At 41.9% G+C, this 18,960-nt stretch overlaps 1 protein-coding gene across 1 annotated transcript in view; it reads left to right on the top strand.

The window, feature by feature from the left end:
- The first annotated feature begins 260 nt into the window (after positions 1 to 260).
- Positions 261 to 18,960, top strand: part of LOC140201969 (rho GTPase-activating protein 11A-like) — a 62,715-nt gene continuing 44,015 nt past the window's right edge. Inside the window, exons 1-3 of the mRNA XM_072266841.1 lie at positions 261 to 479; positions 14,594 to 14,682; positions 18,438 to 18,534. Coding sequence (XP_072122942.1) covers positions 366 to 479; positions 14,594 to 14,682; positions 18,438 to 18,534 — 300 coding nt within the window. The 5' untranslated portion in view covers positions 261 to 365. The remainder of the gene's footprint in view (positions 480 to 14,593; positions 14,683 to 18,437; positions 18,535 to 18,960) is intronic.

Below are 18,960 nucleotides of genomic sequence, written 5' to 3'. Positions count from 1 at the left end.
AGAGGCAAACGGGTGGGGGAGGGGAAGAGAGGAGGAGAGTGTTGTGGACGGTGTTGGTGGGGCGAAGAGCGGCGGGGGAAGAAGAGGAGGGCATCGAGGGGTGGGGGAAGAAGAGGAGGGCATCGAGGGGTGGGGGAAGAACAGGGAGGGGTAGTGGGAGACAGCGAATGCGTCCGGAGCCAGGAGGGGTGAGAAACAGACGGTGGGTGAAGGGACAGCGGGAGACGGAGAGCGGTGGGTAAAGGGGCAACGGGAGAGCGGTGAGTGAAGGGGCAGAGGGAGAGAGGTGGGTGAAGGGGCAACGGGAGACGGAGAGCGGTGGGTGAAGGGGCAGCGGGTGCCCTGAAGACAGGAGTAGAGCCAGAATGAAGGCTGAAAGAAACATGGTGAGGCTCGCCGTGGTGCAGCACCTCCGAGACTACGGGATAAAAGTGAAACACTGGAACAGGATCAACTCTAACAGTCGGCCACAAGGCCGGGTAAGAGATGCCCAAAACATTACAGTTATATAGTATCATGCTATTTCCATTACGAAAGGTGTGGGTAGGGGAGGTATATGTTGACGTTATATATGTGGGAATATAATGACTATAGTTTACAGAGGTGGGTATTAAATGCACAAAATTGTATTGGGATTCAAAACGAGTTATTTTAAGTGTTCATTTAAGGGATAGGGTCGTTCAGCACTGCTACATTTATTTATTAGGGCATATCCATACAAGCGTATATTTGGGGGGGGGGGGGAATCTGTGCATCGGTGGCAAGACCCTTTAAAAGGTGGTCTTGCAGCGGTAGAGTAGTGTAGCAGTTAGTGCTGCTCCTAAACATTTCCGGCCTCTGCGTTCAATACTGACTTTAAATATGCGCTTGACTTTTTCTTGATGCCCTGGTTTCTTCCTACATCCCAACTTGTGCTGGTAGTTGAAATGATTGTATAAGAATTGTGTCGAGAATGTTAAGAGAATCAGGGTGGAGTTCGTGTCCATGCGGGAGAGAATCAGTTACAAGTTGAGAATGGAAATGCTCTGAGAACCAGGATAGACTTAATGGAATAAATGACCTCTCTCTTCTTGTCAGGAAGTATAAGTACTTTTTGAAGTGAAGTAATGGAAGAATGTCATTATCCAGGTTCTCACTGAAATGCTCAAATTTACTACTTATAACCATGCAATATAATACAACGAGGAATTAAAGGCTGTGTGACTATCTGCAATTTCAATTTTATAGTTCTTTTATGTAACTTGGGTATGACCTTCATAAATTTTCAACGTATTTGTATCTTCCTGAATTTGGATTGCCTGCTTTTTTGAAACGTGAACAGACCTCATCCTGTTTCAAGGGCTTCCTGTTCAGCCTCATATTCTGCAGAATGCATCCTCTGCATTCTGTATTCCTCTACATCTGCTGCCTTTGTCCTTTCTGATGGTACAGACACTTGTATGTTTAGAAGGCAGTTACAATGTGTGCAAGTGCAGTCTTCTAAACTTAAGACTGGATTCTTCAATTTCAGTTAACTTAATTTCTGTCCATCAGTTGTCAATCTGTGATATTGGCTTGGTTTGTTTGTTTCTCTTTCCTCTGGCAGCAGAGGACATCAAGTCAAGTCATTTTTTATTGTCATTTTGACCATAACTGCTGGTACAGTACACAGTAAAAACAACACAAAGTTTTTGAGGACCATGGTGCTACATGAAACAATACAAAAACTATACTGATCTACGTAAAACAACACAAAAACTACACTAGACTACAGACCTGCCCAGGACTGCATAAGTGCACAAGACAGTGCAGGCATTACAATAAATAATAAACAAGACAATAGACACAGTAGAGGGCAGTAGGTTGGTGTCAGTCCAGGCTCAGGGTATTGAGGAATCTGATGGCTTGGGGGAAGAAACTGTTACATAGTCTGGTCGTGAGAGCCCGACTGCTTCGGTGCCTTTTGCCAAATGGCAGGAGGGAGAAGAGTTTGTATGAGGGGTGCGTGGGGTCCTTCATAATGCTATTTGCTTTACAGATGCAGTGTGTGGTGTAAATGTCTGTAATGGTGGGAAGAGAGACCCTGATGATCTTCTCAGCTGATCTCACTATCCGCTGCAGGGTCTTGTGATCCGAGATGGTGCAATTTCTGAACCAGGCAGTGATGCAGCTGCTCAGGATGCTCTCAATACAACCTCTGTAGAATGTGGTGAGGATGGGGTGGTGGGAGATGGACTTTTCTCAGCCTTCGCAGAAAGTAGAGACTCTGCTGGGCTTTCTTTGTTATGGAGCTGGTGTTGAGGGACCAGGTGAGATTCTCTGCCAGGTGAACACCAAGAAATTTGGTGCTATTAACGATCTCTACGGAGGAGTCATCGATGTTCAGCAGAGAGTGGTCGCTCCATGTCCTCCTGAAGTCAACAACCATCTCTTTTGTTTTGTTCACATTCAAAGACAGATTGTTGGCTCTGTACCAGTCCGTTAGCCGCTGCACCTCCTCTCTGTACGCTGACTCAGTGTTCTTGCTGATAAGACCTACTACGGTCATGTCATGGGTGAACTTGATGTGGTTCGAGCTGTGTGTTGCAGCACAGTCATGGGTCATCAGAGTGAACAGCAGTGGACTGAGCACACAGCCCTGGGGGGGCCCTGTGCTCAGTGTGATGGTGTTGGAGATGCTGCTTCCAATCCGGACTGACTAGTCAGGAAGTCTAGGATCCAGTTGCAGAGGGAGGTGTTCAGGCCCAGTAGGCTCAGCTTTCCAATCAGTCTCTGAGTAATGATTGTGTTGAATGCTGAACTGAAGTCTATGAACAGCATTCGAATGTATGTGTCTTTTTTTGTCCAGGTGGAGGGTAATGGCAATGGCATCGTCTGTTGAACGGTTGGGACGGTACGCGAACTGCAGGGGGTCCAGTGAGGGGGGCAGCAGGGTCTTGATGTGCCTCATGATGAGCCTCTCGAAACACTTCATGATGATGGATGTGAGTGCAACGGGACGGTGGTTGTTGAGGCAGAACACTGAAGACTTTTTCGGCATGGGGACGATGGTGGTGGCCTTGAAGCACATAGGAATGATGGCACTGCTCAGGGAGATGTTGAGGATGTCAGTGAGAATCTCTGCTAGCTGGTCTGCACGTCCTCTAAGCACTCTGCGAGGAATACTGTCTGGTCCAGCAGCCTTCCGTGGTTTGACCGTGCACAGGGTTCTCCTCACATCGACCACAGTAAGACACAGCACCTGGTCATTTGGAGGAGGGGTGGTCTTCCTCACCGCCACGTCATTTTCCGCCTCAAAGTCAGCGTAGAAGTTGTTCGACACATCTGGAAAGGAGGCATCACCAGCACAGGCAGGTGGTGTTGCCTTGTAGTTGGTGATGTCCTGAATGCCCTTCCACATGCGCTGCGTGTCACCACTGCCCTGGAATTGGCTGTGGGTTTGCTGGCCGTGTACACGCTTTGCCTCTCTGATGGCCGGGGACAGATTGGCCCTCGCTGTTGTTAGGGCTGCCTTGTCGCCTGCTCTGAAGGCGGAGTCACGGGTCCTCAGCGGAGCTTGCACCTCTGTGGTCTTCCATGGCTTCTGGTTAGTTCATGTAGTGATGGTCTTGGCCACAGTGACGTCATTGATGCATTTGCTGATGTAGGCAGTCACTGATGCCGTGTACTCCTCTAAGTTGGTAGAGTCGCCATCGTTTGCAGCCTCCCTGAACATGTGCCAGTCAGTGTGCTCAAAGCAGTCTTGAAGAGCAGAGAAGGGTCCTGCTGGCCAGGTTTTCACCTGCTTCTGAACTGGTCTGGAGTGCCTGATGAGCGGTCTGTATGCTGGTATTAGCATAACAGATGTGGTCTGAGTAACTGAGGTGGGGGTGGGGCTCCGCCTGGTACACATCAGGAATATTTGTGTAAACAAGGTCCAACGCATTCTCCCCTCTTGTTGCAAAGTCCACGTTCTGATGGAATCTGGGGAGCACTGACTTAAGGTTCGCGTGGTTAAAATCTCCGGCGACAATAAACAGTCCATCAGGGTTGTGATCTGCAGTTCGCTAATAGCCCCATACAGATCACAGAGCGCCTCCTTAGCATTAGCGCTAGGGGGAATGTAGACACTGACTATGAGGACAGTGATGAATTCCCATGGTAAATAAAATGGTCTGCATTTAACAGTCACAAACTCCACTAGCGATGAGCAGTATCTGGAAACCAGCACAGAGTTCCTGCACCATTCCGTATTGATGTAAGCACACAAGCCACCACCGCGAGTCTTACCGGAAAGAGCTGCATCTCTGTCTGCTCAAAACTTGTCGAGCCCATCCAGCAGAATGGTGGCGTCCGGGATTCTGTCGGTGAGCCACGTTTCCGTGAAAACATACGCACAGCAGAACCTGTACTCCCGCTGAGTATTTCGTTGGGGTCGGATGTAGTCCAATTTATTGTCCAAAGAACAGACACTGGAGAGCAGAATGGACGGCAGAGCCCGCCGGCTAGGGTTTGCTTTTTGCCTGGCATGGACTCCTGCCCGCTTGCCTCACTTCCGCTTCCTCGCACACTGCTTACGACGTCCCTACCTCTGGCCACCGGCATCAGGTGACTCCAAGGACTATAGGCCACAAACTTACCTGTTTGGTGCATTTTTTACTCTGCATTTCACAACTCGTATGGTCTTTTGTCTATATTCTCACTGTCTATCTACCACTAATTGACCATGGTCATCCTGGTTTTATCCAGTCTGCAATATCACCCTCCCCCACTCTCCTTGCAGTTTAATAAGTTTATTTAGCCCCATTCCCCGTTCCATTAAAAAGGCTCTTTGACCTGACACAAGCTCTATTTCTCTTCCCATAGATGTAGGCTCAACTGTTTGGTATTTCTAGCATTTTTTATTTTAGATTTACAGCTTCTACAGCTTTTTTCTTTAATTTTGATTTTGTGATTTGTTTAGGAATAGGCTTCAAATTCATTTTAATTTCAAATTGGAACTGTCAATGGCCCACACTTAGTCACAGGCTGAATGTGTACATAATTTTAAAAAAAAAAAATCTATATTGAAGAGGTACAGAGGCCCAGGTTTTGAAGCTTGTTGATGGGTATTGAAGGCCTCTTCTGCATCCTCTCCAACCAAAGATCCCAGCATTGACCCTTGCAGAAAACCACTAGTCATAGACCTCCAGTCAACAGCCCTTACTGCTCCCATTTGACCAAAACCGTTCCAAGTTCAATCTACCAAACCTCTATGGGTCTTGTGCTTTAATTTTCTGGATCGGCACACCATGAGGGTCCCTTGTGTAATGCTTCACTAAATTCCATGCTGATATCATCCACTGTACTACCCAGAATGCCATTTCTTCAAAAAACACTCATTCAAATTTGTAAGATGTGATTTTCACCACATGCTGACTATCCCTAATAAATTTCTGCTTTTCTCAGACTCAAATAAATCCTATTTTAAGAACCTTAATAATTTCCTTACGACTGATGTAAGGGTCACTAGCTTATAACTTGGTTTGTTTCTATTTGCCCTTCTTGAAATGTCGTACTGGCATTTACTAAATTATTACTAATGATATATTAGAGTCCACCATCCTCTAAGGCAGGAATTTTCAACCTTTTTTATGCCATGGACCCTTACCATCAACTGACAGACACATCTCCAAGGGAGTCACCAAAGAAGCCAATACAATGAGCAGGATTTCTTAGCAGTGTACAGAATATAAAAATCCAGATACATGTATGCAGGTTGAAAGTAAAACTTGGCTACTTGTGGTATAAATATGGAAGTATTTTAGGCAGGGCACAATGGCATTTTTTTTTACCCCTCTCTAGTCCATTTCTGAAACAGGGCCTTCAATTTAAAACATGAAAGACAAGTAACAATAGATACTGAATCTAAAACAATAATGGTCATAAAAGAACCAAACTGCTGGAGTAACTCAGCATTTATAGAGGCATTGGGATAATTGACTGTCTCTTTGTCTCCACAATAGATGCCTGACCTACTGAGTTCTTCCAGTAGTCTGCTTCCCCATTCTCCCCCCCCATCCAAATGTTTTTCTTCCCTTATAAATGCTAACCAACCTGCTAAGTGTTTCCAGTGTTTTCTGTTTTTTTTATGTTAGAGATGGTCTTCGGTATGCAGCAAGAACCATCATTGTAAATGGAACTGGTGATAGATCTGATGGCAATACAAGGCCTTACAAGTTCCCACAAACAACTTGAGCAGGCATCAGATTCGTATTAATGATTCATCATGGCTGTTGTAGCCATTTGGTAGAAAAATGTTTTTATGTAGATTATGCATGAACTTCCAGTCAAGATGGCATCTGCACTAAATAAAATTAAAAATATAATTATGACTAGAGTAATCTTAGCCCAATGGTTATTTTGTGGCAATGTATTGTAGTTTTTTTGTTGTTGTCCTTCAAACAATGCTACTAACACAAATCAAATATCATTCTAAATTAGGGGCTAAGTGATGGCTTTATTAGTAATGACTTGAATATGATGTAGGCTTATCTTAGAATCTCAGTTAGTCAGATTTCATTGTGTGCTGTGGCTTTATTAGGAGCTCCTGGCATACAGATTCTTTGATAAGGTAGCACCATCCATCATTTTGGCTTGAATTTCTCAGGTTTGCCTTATTCTGTACAGTTTGTTTTTTTTTGGTGTTCAGTGAACTGTAGTTTTCATTTATCATGACTTGAAGTGTATCCCCTCCATTACCATAGAGTGCAATTGGATCAAATTGATAAGAGTTTGGACTTTATAAACTTATAAATCAGTCTTCAAAATCTTCAGTTACAGATACTTGATTGCAACTTTTTGTTGATCTACCCATTTTGATCAATGGCTTTAGTCTTTGCATTACTTACCATAAATGCAACTCCCTTCACTGTTTACTGTACAGTCGGCCCTCCTTATCCGTGAGGGATTGGTTCTGGGACCCCTCGCGGATGCTCAAGTCCCTTATTCCAGGGCTCCCCAACCTTTTTTTTTGCACTGTGGACCGGTTTAATATTGACAATATTCTTGCGGACCGGCCAACTGGGGGGGGGGGGTGATTTTTTATTGAAGGAATGACACAATACAGAATATATAATGGATTACATTTTCCTCCATTTTGCTTTAGTACCGTACCCCCAAACAAACCTCCCCCCACCCGCCCTCCCCGAACGTATCATGGCAGCTAATATATTTACAACACAACAATTCACAAATACAAGTACGGACATTTCACAACCATACCCCCACACTACTTCGAGACGACGGCTCACGCACATCTGCAACATGTCAGATGATCCAAAATACACTCATATTTACAATTCATCAACCACCCTGTGAGGTAAATTATAAGCGTGTTAAATGGGAGGCAACTTCCCAAGTACAATCAAATGCCCTCAACTAGTAGGTAATTCCTTAAGACTCCCAAAATATGATAAGAAAGGTCCCCATTTCGAATAGAACTTTTTCACAGACCTCCTCAAAGTGAATTTAATCTTTTCTAATTTCAGAAAAAACATTACATCTTCTAACCAAGCAGTAGCAGTTGGGGGAGTGGCAGATTTCCAAACCAGCAAAATTCTCCTACGGGCCAATAGCGATGTAAATGCAATGATATCCGACTGGCTTGCATTTAAACCCAAATCATTATCTGCCACACCAAAACAGCTATAAGTGGGCAAGGTCTCAGTGTCACCCCCAAAACCTCACTGATAATTTTAGAAACCAGTGCCCAATAGTCATCAAGGTGAGGGCATGACCAAAATGCATGTATTAAACCAGCCAGAGAGAAGGAACACCTGTCACAGCCAGCGTCTGTCCCAGGGTATGTGTCTGCAAGTTTGGCTTTACTTAAATGTACCCTGTGTAAAACTTTAAATTGCATGAGCCCCAGTCTAGCACATGATGAGAAATGAACCCTATTCAATACTTTTGCCCAGTATTCCTCAGCCAGATCCATACCGAGGTCATCCTCCCACCTACTCTTAGTTTTGTTTAGATCTTGAACTCCCAAAGACATCAGCTGAGAGTATAGTTCAGAGATCAGCCCTTTATTGTTAAAGCTAAGAGTGAGCTTTTCCCATAACATAGTAGGTGGTAGATCAGGAAAAGAGGGACATTTTTCCTTGACAAAGTGGCGAATCTGCAGGTATTTAAATAAATAAATAAATAAAAATGATTATGCGGAAGGCCATACTTACCGTGCAGGTTATCAAAACTATCAAATATGTTATTAGTATACAAATCCTTAATGCATGTAAGACCGTTCAAACCCCATTGTCTGAAAGCTGAATCAAATGTGGAGTGAGGAAATAATTGGTTTTTATGAATGGGGCCCAAAACTGAAGCTGATATGAACTTATAGTGGCGGCGAAATTGATTAAAAATTTTGAGGGTGGAGAGCACGACTGGGTTAGATGTAAATTGAGAGGATTTCAATGGTAAGGAAGAATACACCAAAGCTGGGAGAGACAAGGTGTGGCAAGACCGTGACTCAAGCAGGCACCAGACTATATCTGGCCGGTGGAGCCAAAATAATACTTTTTGAATGTTCAATGCCCAGTAATAATGAATAAAGCTGGGAAGACCCATTCCACCTACGTCACGACCTCTTTGGAGAGTGTGCTTATTAACCCTTGGGACCTTATTTTCCCAAATAAAGGAGATTATAGCTTGGTCGACTGATTTAAAAAATAACTTAGATAAGAAAACTGGCAAACACTGAAAGAAATAAAGAAATTTAGTCATTTTCACTGATTGAATTCTCCCAGCTATAGTAAGGGGTAAACTGTGCCATCTCTCGAAATCAGTCTTCATTTGGCTAACCTGAGGCCTGTAGTTAACTTCAAACAGAGATGTAAAAGAGCGAGTAATATGTATTCCTAGGTATAAAAAACCATCTTGAGACAAAGGAAAAGGCAAAGATTCCTGTTGGATCTGTAAGACCAAGTTATTAATGGGAAAGCATTTGCTTTTTTGAAAGTTCAGTTTATAGCCAGAGAAGGCTCCAAATTGACCTAATAATGACACAATAGCAGGACTACTACCTACAGGGTCGCTAACATAAAGTAAGAGGTCATCAGCATATAGGGATACACGGTGTTCCATGTCCCCTTTTCTAACACCTTGAAATAATGTTGGCTTAAGTGTAATAGAAAGAGGCTCAATTGCAATTGCAAAAAGAAGAGGGGACAATGGGTAGCTTTGGTGAGTGCCACATGTTAATGGGGAAATAGTCAGATCGAAAATAATTTGTCTGTATACATGCTAAAGGCGAGTGGTATAATAGCTTAAGCCAAGCTACAAATATTCTGCCAAATCCAAATTTCTCCAAAACACTAAACAAGTATACCCACTCCACTCTATCAAATGTCTTCTCCACGTCCAAAAAGATAACAACCTCCGGACTTGGAGAATCACTGGGTGAATAAACCACATCAGCCAGTCGACGGACATTAAAAAAAGAATAGCGATTTTTAATAAAACCTGTTTGATTGTGTGAAATTATCTTGGGAAGGGGACATTCTAAACGGTATGCAAGCACTTTAGCCAAAATTTTCACATCTACATTCAAAAGTGAGATGGGGCGATATGATCCACATTGAGTCGGGTCCTTGTCCTTTTTAAGAAGTAGTGAAATAGCTGCCTGTGAAAGGGAAGGGGATAAGGAGCTGTTCTCCAAAGATTCCTGAAACACTTCTAGAAGGACCGGTATGAGCTCATCCTTAAATTTCTTATAAAATTCTATTGGATAACCATCAGGACCTGGGGACTTGCCACTCTGCATAGCCATAATGGCATTATTCATCTCATCCTGCCCAAGGGCCCGATCTAGGTTCTCCACCTCCTCTGGTTCAAGAGTTGGTATTTCCAAATTATCTTAAAAAAAATGTTCCATATTTGTTTTATCTGAGGGGAACTCTGAGGCATACAGAGAGGAATAAAAAGTTGCAAAGATGTTATTAATCTCTTTTGGATTGCTTGTCAAGTTTTGGTGTGTGTCTCTTATCTGGCGAATAAGTCGTGATGCAGCTTGACGTTTCAACTGATGAGCCATAAGACGGCTCGCCTTGTCACCATATTCATAATAGAGGCCACGTGTCTTAAGAATTAATTGTTCTGATAGGTTTGTAGATAGAAGACTAAACTTTGCTTGCAAATCAACCCAGCTTTTATATAATTCCACAGTGGGTGCCTCAGAGTATTTTCTATCCAGGTCCAAAATAGATTGCAATAACACTTGCATTTCCTTCCTACGCTCTTTATTGGCGTGTGAAGTATAAGATATTATTTGACCCCTCAAGTAAGCTTTTAAAGTTTCCCAAAGTAAAGAGTACAATACTGACTCAGTTTTGTTAGTCTCGAAGAATGTGTCAATGTTAGCCGATGTATAACTACAAAATTTCTCATTAGAAAGCAAAAGGGGGTTAAGCCTCCACAGAGGCCGTTCTCTAACGTTTAAAGGAAAACATAGGTCCAGTTTCATGGGCGAGTGATCAGATATAACTATAGCAGTGTATTCAATTTGTCTAATCATTGGTATCAAGGAGTTACCTATAAAGAAATAGTCTAGCCTGGAATAGGAGTGGTGAACATGAGGAAAGAAAGAGAATTGCCTAACTGATGGATTCAAAAATCTCCAAGGATCCATATAACCATTTTGTTGCATAAACATCGAGAAGGCCTTTGCCATACCAGAAAATGTTTCCCTAGGGCAAAACCTATCAAGCAGTGGGTCAATAGCACAGTTCAAATCTCTGGAAAAGATTAGCTTATGTGTATTCAGGTTAGGTATTAATGATAAAACCTTATTTGCGAATTGGACATCGTCCCAATTAGGGGCATAAACATTTACCAAAATAAAAGGTATCTGAAAGAGAGAGCCAGAAACTATAATAAAGCGACCATTAGGATCACTGATTACATCAGATGGTGTGAACTGCATTCTTTTGGTGATTAATATTGCCACCCCCCCCCACCCCCCCCGGACCTACTATTAAATCTGGAATGAAAAACCTGACTAATCCATGCTTTACGAAGTCTATTATGGTCCTCCACTCTTAAATCTGTCTCTTGTAGAAATAGTATATCTGCTTTTAATTGTTTCAGATGAGAGAAAACTTTAGCTCTTTTAACCAGACCATTTGAGCCCCTTTACATTCCAAGAAATAAACCTCACAGGGTGGCCTCCATCAGCAGCACTCACGTTAACCATATTAAAAGACACACAGGGCTTACAATCCAAAACAGTGCGAGGGCATAAATTGCACACAATAACGCACAATGAAAAGAAAGTCTGATCAATCTGTAACACACAAAAGAATAAACTGCCATGGTAATCCCCCAAAACACTTCCCCCACCCCTTTACGCATACAACAAAAAAACCCAATTAACCCCCAAAACCTAGATCTACCTCCCCAATTGAGGATGATCGCAGGCAGTACCCAACAAAAAACTTCCAAGGCGTTCTCCGTACAGCCCAACTTTCAATCTAGTATAGGGTGGCTCCCCTCCTTAAAATTTATCCTATCACTTATACTACATTTAATATAACATATAGGCTAAAGATGACACAGGTCAAGCTAAGCATTAAAGACAAAAAAAAAAACACTAGGCAACTTTAACGCCCTAGATACAAATCCCAGATATTTACATTTTGCTGGTTGAAAGTTTTTGTTAATCAGTTTCGGCAGCATAGCAGTTCAACCCCATCGCGTTCCACAAATTAAACTGGAAAAAATGAACAAAGAAGTGGATTGTGAAAATTAACAGTTTGCCTTGGCATGAAGCACCTTCAATGCTGCGTGAATAACCTAAAAATAAAGTTATTGCTCTTCTCGTTCTTCTCCTCCCCAGCGCGCATGGTAAAGCTCTTTGGCCGCCTCTGGTGTTTCGAAATAATGCTTTTTACCTTCATACATGACCTGGAGCTGGGCAGGATACAAGAGGTCAAACCTGACCCCTTTCTTGTAAAGCAGGGATTTCACCTCCTTGAAAGCTGCTTGTTTTTTACCCAGCTCCGCACTAAAATCTTCATTAAAAAACACGCGGTGTCCGCGGAAATATAGCTCCTGCTTCCGTCTATTGATGATGCGTTGCTTATCTTGAAAGGAGTGAAAGCAAACCAGGAACGTTCTTGGTCTCATTTGCTTGGCTTCAGAGACACCGGATGGGTTACATCCGACTCGGTGAGCACGTGAAAGTACAAGAGGCCTTGGGAAAAAATTTGTCCCCAGCACTTCGTCAAAAAACTCGGTCATAGATTTAACAGGGTCTGAACCTTCCAAATTTTCAGGAATACCGACCACTCTCAAATTGGATCTCCGCGACCGATTTTCGAGATCATCTAGCTTTCCCTTCAGAAATGTGTTTTCGCTCTGCAACGCTGCAATGGCGGCTTCGGCGCTCACCAGTCGGTCACTGTAATCATTCAGGCCGTCTTCAACCTCACGAATGCGTTCGTCGTGCGACTCGTAAGAAGACATAATTTGTTCCATGGTAGCATTCACTGGTGATAAAGCATCTTCAAAGTTCTCTTTTTAGGGCAGAATGCACCACTTGCGTCATGTCAATAATAAGCACTAAACGAAGCCTCTCCAAGTCATCGGGTAGCACAGGTCCGGGTCCAGGTCCAGCAGCGTGCAACGGCGCCATTACTGTAACATCAGCCTTCTTGCTCGAGGCTTTGCTATCTTATTCCCCAGTTTTACTTCGAAGGTACATTCTACTTGCCATTTCAATGTCCAGCTATGTCCCGCATTGTTCACAATGGTAAATATTCAGTTATCTTGAGCATACAGCAAAGATAAACAGGTAGATTTTCAATAAAAATCGTGAGCCACACTCACATGCACCGACTCACGCCATAGTCAACCCCAGAAGTCAACATGTCTTTTACAGTTAGGGTTGCCAACTTTCTCACTCCCAAATAAGGGACAAAAGTAGCAGTCAAATCCCGGGACACTTTACCTCAGGAAAGACTACCATAACCATGAAGCCTTGCGCGGGCACCTGTGTGCACATGCGTGATGTGCGCATGCACGTACGTGCCAATTTTTCCTCCCACAAATCGGTTTTGCCTTCATCTTCCCAACTATAGTGTACATACATTATTTCTACTTTATATAGGCTGTGTATTTATATTATTCCTGCTTTTACTGTATGTTAGTGTTATTTATTTTCGGTTTTATGTGTTATTTGATATGATATGTTAGGTTTTTTTGGGTCTGAGAACGCTCAGAAATTTTTCCCATATAAATTAATGGTAATTGCTTCTTCGCTTCATGCCATTTTGGCACGAAAAGTTTCATAGGAATGTTCTACCATAGCGGGGGAAATACAGGACAAACCAATATAGCCCAATATATGGGATGTCCCGGCAAATACAGGACAGTTGGCAACCGTATGTTCAAGTTCAACAGTGCGTGACAGGGAATGAGGAAAGGTGCAGCTGACTCGTATCGTTTCCTCATGGCCCGGTAGCACATGCTTTGCAGCCCAGTGGTTGGGGACCGCTGCCTTATTCAACCTGTCTAAATGCAGTGGACCTTAGGATCCAGTGGAACCCCGGACCTTATTTAACTTTTCTCAGTGTGGTGGACATTAGGACTCAGCGGCGGAGCTCTGAATCAGCAGTATTTCTGTTCACGAAAATAATCACGATCGCAATTTAAAATAAAGTGGAAATAATAAAGCGATCGGAAAGGGGTGAAACACCATCAGTCATTGGAAAAGCGTTAGGCTACAGTTGGTCAATGATCGGAACAATTTTAAAGAACAAAGTGAGAAAAGCCCTGCCCCGATTAAAGCTACAATTATTACTAAGCAACGCAGTAGTTTAGTTATTGGGTTTTGGGTTTTTGAATCTCCACATCAACCCGGCACGGATGGAGAGTGTGCTCGGAAACGGTCTGTCACTGGATCAAACTCAGGAATTTCCGTTCCCGAGCCCAGTGCTGAAACATACGTTTCTTAAGTGTCTTATATGCATAGAAAGGTAAAATATATACTATATACTATGACAAATGTTTGACTAACTGACGCTAAATAATACCGTATGTACCTGTTCCCACTTACTGAGTAAGAGAACTTCTGATTTTTTTTCGATCCCAACCCGTGATAACCTGCTCACATCCTCCCGTATACTTTAAATCATCTCCAGATAATTTATAATACCTAATACAATGTAAATGCTATGTAAAATAGTTGTTATACTGCATTGTTTAGGGAATGATGAGAAAAAAAAGTCTGTACGTGTTCGAACAACAAGTGCTGGAAGAGCACTTCCAGGTTTTTCCGATTCGTGGTTGGTTGAATTCGCGCATGCAGAACTCGCGGATAAGGAGGGCCGACTGTACTTGTCAAGTAAAGCAACTTAAAGTCCTATGGGCTAGCGCATAATTTTTTTTCCATAGACTATGCTCAAAATCTTAGGAGTTTGCAAATCAAATGCATTGTCAAGTGTGTAAAGGAATACACCTGGAATTTAACCAGAGTTATAATTTTGTATGTTATGTGTTTTTTTTATTATACGTGCTATCTTGGGGAATTTTGGTATTCAGTAATATTTAATTTGAAGCAAATTGTGGAATCAGTTTATTTTTGTTTTGGACTTAGGACAAGAAAATAACGTACAGTGGTGTGTTTGGTACCCCTCTGCATGCTCTTCCACAATGCATTCTCCTTGAACGTGCCAGCATTCCTCAGTAAGTAGTCAGGTCTAAATGATTCTTCACATTGTTGAAAGGCTTAGAGTATTAATTTTTTTGATTTTGTTTGATGTTTGAAACTGGAAGAGCAGTAAACTAGGATACTTTGGATCAAACTTTTTCTGCTTTGGACTACGCCTTTAAAAATCAATTTTAATTTAAATTACTAGGTATTTAAGGTATTTTAGCCTAGCTTCCCATTATTCACTTGGATAATTCAGTGTATTGAGCAACAATGACTGAAATATGAGTGAGTAAAACATGATTTTTTCAGATTCATTGATCTATCACATGTACATTGAAACATAGAGTGAAATGTGTCGTTTGCTTCAACAAACAATGCAGCCTAAGGGTGTGCTGGCAGCTGAGAGTAGCCCACATTTGTCTGAAGGATCTGTTAATCTTGGAGGAACTTTAATAGTCAAATGAGAGTTGATCTAGTACTTTTAGTGCAAGGCACAAGCTATTGCCCTGCTTGGAGTACAAGAATTGAAACAGTTGATAAATAATCATTGTTAATATAAGCTAGCTTATAACTTCTATGATAAGTTGCTAGAGCATATGAGTTTTCAATTGAATGTGGTATATTGGAGATGTTTAGCTATATTTTCTTTGGTTACAAAGGTAAAATACATTTGGATGGATTTAGTAAGTTGCTTTTATTCCTAAGGATTTAATGGTTTGTTCAGTACGAAGTGCAGTTGAGTCATAGAGAATTATGAAGATGTGCAGCAGAGAAATGGGCCCTTCCACTAATTTCATGCTGATCTCCTCTCTTACACCTTAAACCTCCTATGCCTGCTCGTTTTTAACACACCTACCATAGAAAAGATTCTGATCCTATTTATAATTATAATTTCATATAGTCTTATCATGTCACCCCTGAACTTCCTTCCTTTCATGGGAAAAAAATCCCCGGCTTATCTAGTCTCAGTAAATCTAAAGTCCTCCAACATCCTAGTGAAGCGCTCTGCACCTTCTGCTGCAAAATCACATCCTTCCTTGGAGTGACACGGTGGCCTAGCAGTTAGCACAGTCACTTTTTAGTGCTTACAATTACCAGTTGGTGTTAGATTCTTACCGCTGTCTGTAACGCATTCATGTGTTCTCCCCATGGCTGCATGAGTTTTTTCTGGGTGCTCTGGTTTCCTGTCGCATTCTAAAGACATGTAGTAAGGTTATTAAGTTTTGGGTATGCTATGTTGGCACTGGAAACGTGGTGACACTCGCAGGCAGCCCCAACATAATCGTCAGATCTTGTGTCATTGACGCAAAACCACAAGTTTCACTATGTTTCAATGTACATGTGGCAAATTCCTTTACTATAGTGACCAGTATTTTATAAAGCTGCTGCATTGAACATAGAAAGGCAGAGCACAGGAACAGGCCCATGATGTTGTGTTGAACTAATTAAGTTAATGATGCCTAATTAAACTAATTACTTCTGCCTACACATTCATGCACCCAAGAGCCTCCTAAGTGCTTTTATCACATCTGCCTCCACCTACCATCCCTGGCAGCAGTTCCAAGCATCCACCACACACTGCTTCTTTTTCAAAAAAATTTTGCCCCGCATTTCTATTTTGAATTTTCCCTTTTGCTTTAAATATTCGCTCCCTAGTGTTGAACATGTTGACCCTGGGACAAAAATACCAGCTGTCTATTCTGTTTTTGCCGTTCATTATTTTATGAACTTCAGTCAGGCCTCCGTCACTCCCAGGGAAAACAGCTCTGGTTTATCCAACCTCTCCTTGTAGCACAAACGCTGTTATCCAGGTAGCAACCTAGTAGACCTGCACACTCTCCAAAACCTCTGCATCCTTCCTGTACTGGGGTGATGAGATTTCTATAGAATATTCCTGATGAGGCCTCACTACAGCTTTATAAAACTGTAGCATTATTTCCTAACACTTGAACTCAGTGCCTCTACTAATAAAAACAAGCATGCCATACGCTTTCTTTACCACCCTATCAACTGTGTGGCCATTTATAGAGAACTATGAACTTGGATCCCAAGTCCATTTACATTAGATTTCCTGAAGTGCATCACCTTAAATATGCCCAGAGTAAACTTCATCTGCCATCTTTCTACCCATATCTGAAGTTGATCTATATCCCGCTGATTCTTAAGTAATTTTCTATACTATCCTCAATGTCACCAATCTTTGTGTCATCTGCAAACTAACAATCTATTCATTCAATTTTTCATATCCAATAGCTGATTCCATATGTGGTTGTACCTTACTTTGAGTTCTAGTCATACAGAGGCAATTGATGGGCCCTCCACTATGTCCTTTCTAAGTTAGCTGTGATAGTATCACTAATTAGCAGTATGACTCATCACCCTCTTTTACTTCCCTCTCTATCTACTAAAGCATCTCTATAATGTCCACAGTATCATAGTTCCATATATTGATTCATCCTCTAAGTTCACCTCCCTTACCCTTAATACTTCTTACATGAAAATAAACACATTTAAACCGTACATTCTGCACCAGCTCCTCAGCCGCTCATTTATCGTTTTATCTTTCTATTCCTGTCCACATTCGCATGTAATATTGGGAGTAATCTAGAGATTATTACCCTTGTGGCTCTGCTTTTCAGCCTCTTCTAATTCCCTATATTCAATGCACAGGACATCCTTCTTTCTAACATGCACCATGACTTCCAAGATGTTCTTGACCCTGGCACATGGAAAGCAACACACCGTCTAAATCTACTGTCTCCCCCCCATCACTGCTAACATGCCCTTCCCTGCTGAGCCTCAGAGCAAGCCACACTGCTGGCTTGCCTGCTGTTGCTATGCCCAAAAATGTCAATTCCACCCCCTCCTCTCTCCCCCCCCCCCCCCCCCACCTCCACCAAGAGAATATACCTGTTAACTAAAGGGAATGACTCAGGGGAACCCTATGTTGTCTGGTTATTCCTTTTGTCTTTCACCTAACAACCTACTGCCTGCACCTTAGGTGTGACCACTTCAGTGAAATTCTCCAATCATGTTTATCTCAACGTCCTGGATGGTCCTAAGTACGTCCAACTCCAGTTCTTTAATGCAGCCAGTCAAGAGCTGTAGCTGGGCACACTTCCCACTTGCTAGGAGTTTCCCTGATCTCCCACATGATACCCTATCTTGTATTTTATACCGAGCTAATGAAGGTAAATGTGTCATATTCCTTCACTGGCCTTTTGACTTTTATTGCTATTTTCAAGGAACAATGCACTTGGACCCCTCAGTCTCTTTGTTTATCAGCATTCTTCAATGCCTATTTGTTTACTGTGCATGTCCTACCCCTATTTCACTTTTCCCAAATGCACCTTGCACTTACCAGGATTAAATTTACTTGCTCTGTTCAACTTCCCAGTTGTAGCCTATCTTCTTGACTATTTACGGCATCACTGATTTTTGTTTTGCTTGCAAACTTGCTATTCATCCCTCCTACACTTGCTTCCAAGGTGATAGTATTAATTCACAAACAACTAATTGGTCTGGTTGACTATTTTTGAAATAAATATTGTAAAATATATAACATCAGATATCAAGTCTCGAACTGAACCTGATACATAATATTTTAATCATAGTCTCCTAATGGTAACCTTTCAGTGAAAATTGTTCTGTTACACCACTTTCACACTGGTTGTAGCTCATTTAAATGTTAAGCCAGAGCTAACCGTACATTATTTTAATAGATTAGAAATAATTAAATTATTAACCAACATCTAACTGACATTTTGTTCATGATCTGCACTTTTAGGTTTCTTGTTGATGCCTGCAGCTACTTAGAAAAGCACATTCACACAGAAGGACTCTTCAGAAAATCAGGATCTGTGACTCGTCTTAAAATTTTAAAGGTACTGAGCAATACTTAATTTCTGTTGTTAACCCTGAGTCTCTATTACTGTGACATGAGGATAGTTTCACTTTCCTCATTGCTTCATAGAAGTGGATTGTTGGCACCACAAATGCTACCTTCGTGGCACATTTTTCTATTATTCTCAATGGAATATCCAAAGAATCCAGATGTCACAATAGTTTGTAGTGTTGTAGAGCGAACTCATTCTGCTCATTTGTTGATTCTGAATATAATTTGATTGGTTATCATGTAAATTATTACTTCATCTGGTACTGGTTTGTTATGGAGAACTTCAAATTTTTAACATCTTCATCCTCATTTTAATGTTCTTCCACCACCATTGATCCCTGCCACATAAAATTCTACATTCCCTTTACCCTTGAGATTCCTACTTTCTAAAAATTATGACCTCTTGAAGTTGTCT

Source organism: Mobula birostris, chromosome 1, assembly GCF_030028105.1.
Source record: "Mobula birostris isolate sMobBir1 chromosome 1, sMobBir1.hap1, whole genome shotgun sequence".
In the NCBI taxonomy this organism is placed as follows: Eukaryota; Metazoa; Chordata; class Chondrichthyes; order Myliobatiformes; family Myliobatidae; genus Mobula; species Mobula birostris.
Note: the sequence above shows the minus strand (reverse complement) of the source record. Positions and strands in the feature narration are given on the sequence as shown.